The following is a 13914-nucleotide window of genomic DNA, read 5'->3' as shown; positions in this document are numbered from 1 at the left end:
TGCAGAGATTTCGATATTGTTTTCGAAATTGAATATCGAATGCTAATTGAATGTAGTACTACGGCTATATTTTGGTAAATAGAGTAGCGGTGTTATACGCAGTAGCGTTAAAAATCCAAACGAATTACACGAATCTCAGAAAAGTGAAATATTTAAAGCCGAAACTTTAACGAGAGTGGCACGAATGCAAGCAGGGGGTTATTTTTGGGATACGCTTTTCGAAACGACAACAATAATAACAATAACAACAACCAAAACAACAGCAACATCATGAGATTATCGTTAGTCGCTGGCAACCGCAAAGCAAAGCAAACTGCCGTTCGGTCCATCGGTCGATATGTAGATATGAGCTAACAATCGTAGTAGCGACACAAAAACAAAAATAAACTACAACAGCAACAGCAACAGCAGCGGCAACAACAACCATAAGGAAGTGCGGAATTATAACAAAAATTGTAAAAAGTATTCTAAATAGCATGAAACAAGCGTATGAATGAAACAACAAAAGTCAGACGTCCAACGTCAGACGGCAGCGGCGGTAGACGTTGAAAAAGAAGAAGAACAAGCAAGAAGCAGTAGCAACTACAGCAACTGTTGCGCTGTAGCGGTATTTGACGAGTTTAGCGAACGCGATGATCGTAGTGTTGGTTGGTAGTCGTAGACGTAATGTTGGGTGGGATCGTTCAGATCGTTCAGATCGTTGGGAACGACGGTAAATTTGCCAAAATATAAATAAATATAATATATCGCAGAAATTAAAAAAAAAAAAACAACGAGCGTGCGAAGTGAAAAAAATATTCTTATCGGCGCGCTGCAGTGGCGTATGTGTTTAGAACTAATTGCAAAATAAAGAAAAAAAGCAACTAAAACAAAACGGATAAAGTGAACTGAACGCGTAAATTTCGAGCTGCGGAAGCGTGAGGGAGTTATTGTGACACGAAATCGCTGAGCAAAAAGGAAATAATGGTAGGCTTGTGAGCAGGATACTGAAGCTTTTCTTATATGAGTTGCTTTGAGAAAGAGAGAAATACACCAATAATGCTTTTGTATTGTGTGACAAGTGTACATATCGACCTTTACATATGTATGTATATGGTTTTTCTTATAATTTTTGGCGGCATTTTAATAAAAACTAGTCAGTTGCGGATGATTTATGATCATATGATATTTATGCGATATGATCAATAAATACGTGCATGTTTTTCCTACAAATATTTTTTTTTATTTTTGTAATTTTTTTTTTGTATTAAAAAATTTTTTTTTTATAATTTAAAAATTATTTTTATCAAAAATATATATTTTTTTTAATTTAGGTAAATTAAATATTTTTTTTATTTTTGGAAAACTAAATATTTTTTTTTAAATTTTGGAAAATTAATTTTTTTTTAATTTAGGAAAATTAAGTATTTTTTTAATTTTGGAAAATCAAATATATATTTTTTTTTAATTTTGGAAAACTAAATATTTTTTTTTTAATTTTGGAATTAATTTGCTAATTATTATTTTATGGAATTTTTGTTTATTTTGTATTATTAAAATTACTTTTTATTTGTGCTATTGAAAAATTATTATTGAAAACTTATTTTTTTACTCTTGAAAAATTTATATTTTTTATTATTGCAAAATTATTTTTTTATTATTGAAAAATTCAATTTTTTTTATTATGGTAAAATTATATTGTTTTTTATTGTTGAAAAATTATTTAATAACGCATACATATATGAACAAATATTTATTATATACATACATATGTATGTTGCTTTGTGTGCACATAAACAATATGCAAACATTTTTTCTATATTTATTTACTTCGATGCAGAACATAAATACGTACACTTATACCTAAACTAAATAATTAAATAATTTAATGACCCACACTTCATAGCTATGTTTCTTCTTTATATTTATTTTTTATTTTTTTGCTTTGTTTGTGTTTGGTTTATTTGCGATCACTTTCGCTATCAATTTTTTCACAACTAATCGGAAGAGCGGTAGTGATTTACTTGTAGGATTGAGTTGATTTCCATTTAACAGCTCAAGGCACGTGATGTGTATGTTTGTGATGAAATTAGTAAAAGAAATTCAAAATTTAATTTTTTGGTTTATATGATAATAAATTTGGCTCTCAAGTGTTAGAAAATTAAACTATGAACCCATGTAGACACTTTAGTCATAAAAATCAGCGTGAAAGGTGCAAAGATCCTAGCTTACATCTCACCTTCATTATATCAAAATAGAAGTCTAAGCAGCAAACATTATGGGGAACGAAAACAAACCACAAATCTTAAGAGCGGCAACGTACTTAGATAAAAACAAGACAAAAATGTTAACTTCGGCTACACCGAGGCTATAATATACTGCACAAATACAAAAGATTCCACACAAGAACTTGATTTTGATTGGTCAGCTTGTATGACAGATATTTATATGGTATAGTGGTCCGATCTGAGCAATTTCTTAGGAGATTGTACCGTTGTATTGTACAGTAAACAATGGCTAATTTGAATCTAATTAAATGAAAAAGTTTTCCATACAAGGGCTTGATTTTGAACGTTCAGTTTGTATGGCAGTTATATCTTATAGTGGTTCGATATCGATATATATCGATATCGGTAACGACAAACGAGCAGCTTCATGGTGAGAAAGGGAAGTGTGCTAAGTTTCATTTGGATATCTTAAATATATAATATATAATAAAAAACATAGTTTATAGGCTCTAACACGTTAACTTCTGGGTATTACAACCTTAACATATATCCTATTTGGGGTATAGAAATTCATTTCTAGTGCCCAGTCTCTTATCCGGGCAGAAATACTTCAAACTGACTAACAATTAAAAGTAGAAGCCTAGTTAAAAATCGCTCTACTTTTTGTTTGGAGCTTTTGTAATAGTTGAGAATAAATTTTTCAGGGTCCAGGGCATTGTAATTTCAGAGGAAATAATAAATTAACCATATATTGCACATATATTTTTAATAACTACGAATATTCATGCTATAATAGAAAATATAAGCATATGTAGACATACAGTTACTGACATTAAAATAGAATCAAAATTTTATCCACAACTTTTTGCACCAAAAAGTGTTACCACAGTTCTTAGGAGAAAACAATTATTTTGTATGGTTAATAAAATTTATTTTAAACATTTCAAAATCAAAAATAAATTATGTGTTTGTTATGAACAGACAACTTTTAAAGGAATTAAATTGACAATAACACAAAATCATGGCACCAAAACTTGTAAATAGTAGATTATTATAACTTATAATGCAAATAAGTTTGAATTTTTTTGCAAAAACTTTATTTGCGAGTACGGCAGCGCACCTTCCATAGATCCATACTGCCACTAAAGCTTTATAGACCGAATTCGGTATTGAATACCACGCCTCTTGGGCTATTTCCTCCTTTCTTGGACATAGCTCCTTCGTATTTCGTGGTTTAATGGGTCCCAATTTTTCCTTTACAATCTTGCGCAGGTTTTCTATAGGATTTAAATCCGGTCATAACATCGATTCCTTGATCCTATAGCCAAGTCTTGACCATTAAATGTATGTTCCAGGCAGCATAAGGGAAGCATTACATCTTCTAAAATTCTAAGGTAGTGATAAAGATCCATGATTTCCCAAATCCAAAACAGCGGTCCAACTCCGTACCACGAAAAACACCCCCTTATCATTATCCTATCCATGTTTGAGAGTTTTTCTCGTGTATCGGGGGTTCGTTGCACGATTCTTTGGAGTTCGAACCCAAACTTTACCATCGCTACCTACCATATTTATTTTAGATTCATCGAACGAAAGGAACTTACGCCACTTTTTTGCATTTTCTTCACCGGTCCAATTGATATGCGCTGAAGCAAAAGCACTCCGATTGTTTCGCTGTCTTCTTGTCAATATTGGGACTTTCCGGCACAAACTTCCGAAGAGATTATTTTCTAAAAAGCGACATGCAACAGTTCTTGAAGAAATTTCTACGCCCAATTCTCGTTAGATAGTTACAGAGGACTTGAAAGGAAGGCGTTTTGTTAAAATCTCTATGTAATTGTCATTCTGTGGCATCGTTTCTCGTGCTCGTGCTCTTATTCGCATTTTTTTTTAGAGGTTTCAAAGCAGTAAACACAAGCCTTTGGTAACTTTTTATAATTTTTGAAATTTTTCTTTGAAGATAACCGTTATTTTGCAATTTTTTTATGAGCTTAAGCTCTGCCGCTGTGTAGTGCCTTCCTCGGCACATTTCTTCTACAAATAATACTTAATTGTAACAAAATGTCAAGTTTTAACAAATATCTTAAATGTTATATACTTACAATATAATTTTTTACTAAATAACGCCTATAATTGATATATTTATTCCTTTATTCTATCTTTTTGTCACGACAACAAATGAACACTTTTGTTTAATTTTAACACAAAGATAACAGCAGCATGTAATAGAGCTACCATCATGGGGTTTGAAAAGGTAAATATTGTAGTAATCGATTACAGGCAAAACGTATTCAAATTTTATCGAACAAATAATATAGATTGTTAATTATTTCGAAACCATCTAATTTGATTCTATTTTATTGTCAGTAACTGTAAATATGTATGTACAAACATACATGTGGGTATGCCCGCCTAACTAATATTATTTTCCATATTTCATTTGTTGTTATATTATATATGACTTTTGCAAAACATTTTTACACAGTTGAATGTCTGTATGTATTTAAAACATATCTACATTAACTACGCGCTCTGCACAGCAATGCAACAATAATTCTTTCAATGTACATACATACATATTTATCATATGTACAAACACTTGTGTGTTCATATTGTAATATTGCAAAAGCATGCACATACATACATACATATCTACATGCATGAAAATATTATAAATAAAACATTAGAAGCTAATAAAAAGCGCGTCGCATTATAATAAAAAGTAACGCTTCAAACTAGGCAAAGAAAAATATAAAATATAAACAACAACAAAAAGGCAGAGGAATAAATGCTTACCAAGTACGAACATTTGACCTAATATACATACACACATATACATATCTACATATGAACATCTGCATGTATGTATGCATGCAGATATATACATACATCTCAATGCTTGTATGAGCAGATGTTTGTACGTTCACTGATATAACTAACTGACTTTACGCTCTGAATGGTGTTATAGTTGTTATGAAAATGCATAAGAATTTAAAAAAATGTACATATGCATGTACATACATACGTTCCTACAGTCAAAGCCAAACTTTTATTTATTTAAGGATTTTTGTGTACACTCAAGATCAAGTTTGACACGGACTGGTCCATATAAACTGCGCGCACAAATCGAAAGTGAAGCTTTATCTCCTCGTATGTCAATTATTATGTGTTTGGCAGCTGTTTGTTTACGTCGCGAACAGTTTGTCTGGCGATTTATACGACTCATACTTGAAGCCCGATTGTTATACATACATACATGTACCTTATACAAATAATAAAACTATTGTATAATTGGGAATGTGTTTTTGTAATGAATATATCAAACGCTAGCTGTTTTCGATTCGCCATTTCTCTGTTCGCTATCTTCGGGTCTTGCTCTTTTCTCAAAAAATTTACATTTAAAGGCAACAAAGAAGTTTTCGAGTTGAGTTGTCACCAGCGTATCCGCGAATACCTCATTAAATATCGTTAACTTCAAACCTAACAAGTTTTGTTTTACACATTTTAGACCAGTTTTGCCAGGCAGCAATTCTATATAAGATTTTAACAGGTTAACTTTATTAGCAACTGTCTTTTTATGTGGAATTCACACACTTTTAAGTTATTACAAATATAGTACGTATATAGTAGCTGTGTTCGATTCGCCAATTCTCTGCTTGCTTCTAAGCTCTTGTCAAAAAAAAGTTACATGTAACAACAAAGTTATCGAGTTCAATTAGTGCAAGTGAGTATACGCATACCTCAGTCAAATGGTATGGCCGCTATTGTCAATGCTACCAAGTTTAATTTTGCATATTTTAGATCAGTTTTACTATTGTGAATGGTTCAAACTACAAAAGTAAATACAAATTTCTTTTTTTTCTTGTATTTTTAAAACTTAAGGCTTAAAATCAATTATAGTAATTTATAGAAACCAAAAATTAAGTGTTACAGCAACTTTTTTTAGCGTGAAAAAGTAATTTATTTACTAAGAAAGAATCATAATACTATTGCGCATGCGTTAGAAGACATGTTACCGCAGGGTGGCACTACAAGTGCTGCCCGATTATTTGCGCATCGGTTATAGTATGTTCGATTCGCTGGAGAGTAACGTTTGGCAAATCGAAGACAGCTAATGAAACCACCACGAACTTGCCGTACGTGAAGGCTCTTCCATTGTTATATTATATTAAATTTGTTTTAAATATTTTGATGAACCAGTTCCTCAGTTTTTAAGCTATCGATCTGAAACTTTACGCACATTCTTTTCTCCCTAAGAAGCTGAACATTTGTCAAAACGGTCGATATCGGAACATTATAGTATATAGCTGCCATCGAACGGAATAAAGTGCTTGTATGGAAAGTTTTTTCATTTTATGAGATATATGATATCCACGAAATTTTGCATGGATTATTGCCCAAGACAACGGTACAACCTTCGAAAAAATTGTTCAGATCGGACCACTATAGAATATACATATGTAGTTACATACAAACTGAACGATCGCTATTTTTTAAAGTTTTTTTTTAATTCCTTTGCGATCTTTTCAATATATAGAGTGTTATTTCAGCCGAGTTAGATTCGTAATAAAATAATTATTTATGATATAACAAAACTATAATTTGTTTACAAAATTTCAACTACGCAATTTATGAAACACTGATGATTATGAAATTTGCGTTAGTTGTGATTGTTCTAGTAAAACTAAACTTTATTTTTTTCCAATTTTAAATAATGGTACTATGCCCTTACCTTGTATTCTTAAGCTTCGCTCTTTTTCTACTTGTTGTCGTTTTGTTGTTTCAAATTGCGTTTGCTTTGTCGTTAAAGGCCAAAGAGGTTAACTTCTAAATATTAATAGTCTCCAGCCGTACACCGTACCGTTGTTGCTGTTATTATTTTTTTATTTTATTTTGCTTTCCTCGCAACAAAAAGCGTAAGTGCGCCGGCACATGCATACATACTTTTTCCAACAGTCTTAACCGTACAGACAAACATACACACATATATGTATGTACATAAGCATGTTATACTTTATAATTTTAATACAAACAGTCAGCCAATCGTATTGATCACTTGCTAAGCTGGCAACATTGTATAGTCAATCGTAACATTGTTAGTAGACGGGGTCACCAAAGATCACCGTCAGCTACCGCTATCAGTCGGCACTACATACATACTTACCTACTTACGTCCATTTAACGCTATGTGAGCACATATTTGACTAATCACAACGCTGCCGCGGCTAGAGAAGGGGAAGCAAGTGGACAAAAGTGCGGAAATTTAAGAATTATGTATGCATGTGCATACATTGGAAAAAATAACGGTGCTAAAATTGATAAGCCGTCTGCTTTTTTGTTTTTTTTTTGATACATTGATGTTTAATTCTTCTATTTCATATGTTTGATCTTTGACTTTTGCTACTGGCTGGCTGGCTGGATGACGTGCTTAATTTGCAGAATTGCAACAACAGCTATCAGAAACTAACTGTAACTGCGAATTGTGGTAGAATATATAGAGGTATACATACCTACATACATACATACATACATGAGCGTATAATTTTAACTGTTAAAGAGAGGCAAGAAATGTTAGTTGGAGAGTATAAGCGCTAATACGAACGTTTGCGCATCATTCCGTTACGAGATTGTACCCAGTGTTAACGTTTCCCCTTGTTATACCGCGTTCGAGTCGCAATGCATACAAAAACTAATGACCACAAACATGGGCCGATGCGTTAGAAAGAGACTTTTTCGACACTTTCTAGATTTCTCGGCTGGAATTTAAATGCTCAGTTTTGGCTTTAAAAAAACGTGTGCTGATCTTCATCGATTAATATTTGAAGTGATAAGTTGTTATCTAAACTATATTTCAGTAAGTTTAACCATTTTTATTATGCATGTAAGTTATCACCAGTTATCCCTTTTGATCGGAACTCTTGTGTAACAATCTCATAAGTCAACGATCACTTTGAAGATCTGCTCCAAAGTAGGCATTTATTTTAATATTAAATATTGGTTTAAAGAAGCATACAGCAAAGCTGTGTCTTTTGATTTTACTCTCTCAACAACCAGAAAAGAAAAGTTTTCTGCGCTATCTTCTTTCTTCAGCGAAGAATTTTGCCAGGTGAACAGTTCTGCCAGCGCTGTTGGTTTGTTTTCGAAATTTGAAAAGATGTGACAATTTAACAATAATTTTTTTTTTTCCATCTACACTAGTTTACAGTTTATTAGTTCTTCAGGCAGTTCGTTATTTCTCTAGTAAACTGATTACATTTCAAGTAAAGAGGCTTGAAAACTACAAATGGAGGGCTCCGTCCGTTGGCAGTTTTATTTTAATTTAAAAAAATCTTTATAAATCAAAAAATATGACAAGTGTTCTAATAGTCTTCTAATTATCAATGTGTTCGGATATCTCTGAACCAATTTTCGATCATCATGTTCTTTTCTTTGTGTGTATATGACTGGTAAATTTCCTGGTATTTCTTAGAATTAGTCTAATCCTTCGGTAATCCACTTAGGTCATCATCATTCGGTCATCCACTATTGCCTGTTGTAACTACTACTACTAAGACTATAAACTACAGGCTTTAGAATAAATAATATTTATAGTACAAAACCAGAAGTAGTAATCTAACAGTGTTCAGGTATCTGTGAGCTAGATTTTCGTTTGTCGCAATCTTATTCCCATATAATCTATGACTGGTTAGATATTTGTGATATCACAAATTTTCGATTTGCGTTCGTCACGTTCTTATCTTCATGATCTTCTATGACTGTTTTGTTTAACGGTCTTTCTGAATCGTCTTTTTAAGCTGAAGCGGCCTCAGTGGTCTTTTTGATAACATAAATTTTCGATTTTCGAACCGATCGTCACAATATTATGCTCTTTTTTCTATATCTAGTTCTTTGCTCGTTATTTCTGCAGCTTCTTTTCCAGCTCAAGCTGCCTCAGTGATATCTTTGATAGCGTAAATTTCGATTTCACCGACTCGAATAAGCAAACTCATTGAACTCCTTGACCGCCATTGCTGAGAGTTCTAGCTGTACACGGTTGTATTTTACAACTCAGCTACTCTTTACTTTCATACATACATATGTATGTACAATATATACAATCTTTTTGAAAATGATCGCATTGATTTTGTGTGTTTCGGGGTAGAAAAGCTGGCAACAACAGAGTTCTTTCTCTGCTTTGTTAAATTACTAAATGGTAAGTTATTTTTAAGTATTGCTCTACGCGATCGTTATACCGACACGTATCTACCGTACACATATTTCTACATGCATACCTCTGTATGTATGTATGTATGTATATTGAGCTATATGATCGTGATGTTGCTACACACATAAGTTTTTCTATAAATATAACTACACATATACCCGATATATAGTATAGAGAAAAAACGCTCTTACTACATTCATTTCATCGTACAACGGTATAATGAGTACGTGTATACCAAAAGAACGTACTAAATGTGCATACGACGATACCGTAAAGCGCCAATGAGCATACAAACGCACACACACACAAACACAAATCAGTGAGTGATCGTTAGTTAGCTGGGATGGCGAGTCTGTTGGGGAAGTTGACGGAGACGATGACGAGGCGCGTTTAATCCCCACAGCCGCTGCATTAGCTATGGCCCGAAACAACTGAAACAACCGGGCAAACAGACAGCCAGCAGCCTGCAGCCAGTAGCTAGGCAGCTTTAAGATATGGGAACACATTTGGGGTGATCGTGCAACAACGAGCTTTCACATTGTCGGTTGGGTTTGCCTGCAACAAAACGAATATTACATATGTATGTATGTACATATTCGTATGTACACTTTTAATATGTTTAACAGTTTTGCGTAGTATTTACGGTAACAAAGTCATGAAGAAAATAAGTAATTTATAATTGATATTATAAAAAACAAAGTATAGGAAAATCACTGGTTACTTACTGTGCGTATAAAGACAATATTATTAGAGACTACGTTCGCTGAAATCGTACTGCTATTGCCAATATATTAAATACCTACAAATATACAATATATATGTATGTAGCTACAGTGCCGTAGGCAGATAAACTCACTATTGCTTTCAAAAATATGCAACAGCTTAGAGGGTTACATGGGTTTCGTCGCGCAAAAAACGCCCTATTTCCAATAACATTTTTTTTTATATAAAAAATTAAATTTTTATTCAAACTTTTTATTATTATTCCGATGATACATATTTGACAAAGGATTTGTGAAATTTTCACAGGAAAATATTCAAAACTCGGTCATTACGACGTCATATCCGACAGTGGCTCGGAAAAAAGGTGCTTCCGCGTTAACAGCAGAACTGCTGACAGGATCATCAAAAGTAAAAAAAAATTACGTGTTTCAACTAAGATCATAACTAGGTACAGAGATGGAGAAAAAACAAATAAAGTGAAAATTGTATTTTTGGTAGACGTTTTTACAAAAAAAAAGCAAATTTTGTTGAAAATTTCTCAACGTTTTTTATTTTTATTTTTTAAATAGTTGTAATTGAACAAAAAACAATCCTTTGTGCAAGACTTTAACTAACTATTAAACTACCTGAAAGCCCTGTGTATAAATTCATTAAGATCGGTTGAGTAGTTCGTGAGGAATCTTGACAAGCGACTTTGAAAACACAGTTTCGAGAAATACGCGTTTTAAGTGACTATATAGCTAGCCTCGAGCGCGCAACTTTTCAAAGCTATATCTCCAAAACTATTACTCGTTAGATGTTATAGAATTAAATAAGTCAATAAAAAAAATGTTTGTTTTTTGAAGCCGTGAAACCCATGTAAACCCTTAACGCTTTGACTCCACACCCTACCAGGTTTTTTAGGCCGTTTGGCTTTCAGCGCTTCTTTAACTTATACAAATTATTGCTGAATAAAGCGCTGGATGTCAAAACAACTGTGAAACTTGCTATAAAGTTGTAAACTTTCAAATGTCTTCTACCTTAGAAGTTATAGTGCTATTCTGTATCAAGTTTCTTAGGCGATTTGACTTTCAGCGCTTCTTCATTTCATGGAAATGATAGTTGAATAAAGCGCTGAATGTCCAAACGGCTGATAAGCTTGTTTGCACTCTTTTAAATGTCTGCAAAATCAAAATTTCTGTTGGTAATCTGTATCTGGTCGCTAGGCGACTTGGCTTGCGGCTTATAAGATTTATAGCTGAATAAAGCGCGCAAACCTAAAAAAGCTTAAAAGCTTGATATTGAGCTGCAAACTTAAGCAACAATGTTTATCACCGAGAATATACTTAAAACGATTTGGTGAAGCGAGTTCGAAGAATCCACACTTGAGCCCCCGTGGCAAAGTAAGGTCACCTAGTCGGTTTTCAAACTATTCCATATGCAGCATATAGACGTCGGCGTTATGCTTATATTTTTACCAGCACTGTTATTGTGTTTATGGATTAGTATCGTTTCATTGAAACGCATACTATTTTTACTCGTTGCTTTATATTTACATACACATGTATATTTGTTTGTATGTATTACATATACTACTTTTGTAGGCCTATGAAAGCCTTGTGTTGTCTGCTTGAAATCTCTGACTATTTTTATAACAATGAACGAAAACACAATAACAAGAATTATAAGAATGCAATATATCGCTAAGATCACTCTAACAGACGTTCTAAGTGCCTATGTATGTATGTATGTATTGGTAAATATATTTACTTAACGTAGTTTAAGCACATATGAAAGTAATAGCATTTATATGCATACACACATACATATGTACGTATATTTTTATATACCACTGTATATTTGTATGTTTGCCAGCTTGTATGTGTTAAGCAGATGTTATGCCACTGACATTCCAACTAAGTGTCTTCTGCACTTAAAAAACTCAATAAACTGTATAACGATTTGGAAAGAGAGAGTCTGTGACTTTGTATATATGTATATATGTATGTATGTAGGTTAAAAGCAGATCAGTCACGCAAACATATGTACATATGTACATAATACATATGTATGTATGTATGTGCATAGACATAATCTCAGTTCAAAATCAATAAGCATATAACTGTTAAAAGTTTTCAAAAAATATGCTGACAAAGACAAAAATCTCTCGAACGAGTCTCGCATAATACTTATAACATGTTTTTGATGAAGACTACTTGAAAATTACTAAAGCCCACAAAGTAACGACGTACAGTTGTCGCGTACTTAAACCTGCTAAGAGTCGAAATATTTGGACTTGTCTTCTGGCATTACATCTAAGCGTAGCTCTAAGAAAAATGCTACTTCGATGGAATTGTGCCAATTCAAGTATATTTAAGTCGATGGGCGTAAAAGTGATAATAGTTTTTAGTGATTTCTTTACATGCGAGACATACCACGTAATATACCATATAATTGGTGTAATTGATAGGTGACAGCTCAGAGCATAAGCATAGGCTGCTTCAACTTCCAGAAATTTCATAACCTTGCAGACTTGTTTAGAAGCATACTCCTAGTATAACACGGAAACTACATCTACCTCACTAGCGTATACATTAAGACCAGACAGTTTCCGGAAATTGTAAATAAAACGAAACATTTTTAATCTTCATCAATATTTATTTTGTCGCCTTCAAAATATGCTCCTGTCACCTTTTTTTCCAATCATCGAAAAATGCCTTGTTGGTGCTGTCCGGGTTCGCCTTCAGTTCCCACTGCGAATTTGCTTTTACAGCCTCAAACGAGTCGAAACGGGTTCCACGGAGTGTTAACTTGAGTTCATAATAAATCAACCGCGAATATCGAAAAAAAAACAATTTACGGAAATTTTTTTGGTTTAGTGACTTACTTACTTATAAAAAGAAACACTGGCATCAATACAGAGAAACGCAGACAGTTGAGTCTTCGTGATGGAACCGATTTTACTTATATACCGTCAAGGCTTTTTAACTTGACCGAATTCATACGAAACTCTTTCGTAGCACTATGGAAACGTCCAGAACTTTCGCAACCTGACTGACTCGCTTAGAAGCTCGTCCTATTGGTCTTCGAGAACTAAATCTATCTTACTAACGTATAATGTATGGTATATATGGTTTTATAAGTACCATAATAAAACCAAAGACCGACATTAGCATAGAGAAAACACGACAGTCGCATCTACGGAACGGACCTGATTTTATATACCATCAAGGCTTTTTAATTTGAATTCATACGAAACTGTTTTGTGGCACTATTAATGCTATTATGGGGTTAGGGGTAGTCAGTGGCACTAAAAAATGAGAATTTTCAGTAATTTTCTTTTGCTATTAAATCGTGTTATTTTACAAAAGTAGTAATATGGCATTATTATACAATGTTTTGACTTGAAGTCACGAAAATTTCAAAAAAAAAATTTTAATTTCCAAAGTTATACACAATCATAAGTCCTTGGAGATTCATCTAAAATCAATCGGATAAAAACAAGTAGTTTTATAAATAAATAATACCGGGCCGGATCGAAGCTTTTTTTCAAAAATTAACAAAATGGCGGCCTTAGGAAACCTTTTTGTAGATTTTTGAGAAAAAATCAACAGTTAATTGGTCTTAAAAATCGCAATTTAAAAAAAACATATCCTTCGATCAGGCCAAAGTTTATTATGTATTCTAAATGTTTATAAATTTCATAAAAACCTACTGAGCTTTTCTCGATTTACAGTTGTCACTAATTCAAAAAACATAGTTTTGAGCAAAACGCATTTAAAGTTTCTTGCGGCAGCTGCT

At 33.0% G+C, this 13914-nt stretch overlaps 1 protein-coding gene across 4 annotated transcripts in view; it reads left to right on the top strand.

Moving 5' to 3' along the window:
• meso18E overlaps positions 1 to 13914 on the top strand; it is a 57538-nt gene that overhangs the window by 37827 nt on the left and 5797 nt on the right. Inside the window, exon 1 of one of the 4 annotated variants that reach the window (XM_014236311.3) lies at positions 84 to 966. The exons of 2 other annotated variants lie outside the window; for them this stretch is intronic. In XM_014236311.3, coding sequence (XP_014091786.2) covers positions 964 to 966 — 3 coding nt within the window. In that variant the 5' untranslated portion in view covers positions 84 to 963. Of the gene's footprint in view, positions 1 to 83; positions 967 to 4431; positions 4462 to 13914 lie in introns of those variants that run through there. One more of the 4 variants, XM_070109994.1, reaches the window with a different exon arrangement.

This window comes from Bactrocera oleae, chromosome 5 (genome assembly GCF_042242935.1).
Source record: "Bactrocera oleae isolate idBacOlea1 chromosome 5, idBacOlea1, whole genome shotgun sequence".
Lineage (NCBI taxonomy): Eukaryota > Metazoa > Arthropoda > Insecta > Diptera > Tephritidae > Bactrocera > Bactrocera oleae.
Note: the sequence above shows the minus strand (reverse complement) of the source record. Positions and strands in the feature narration are given on the sequence as shown.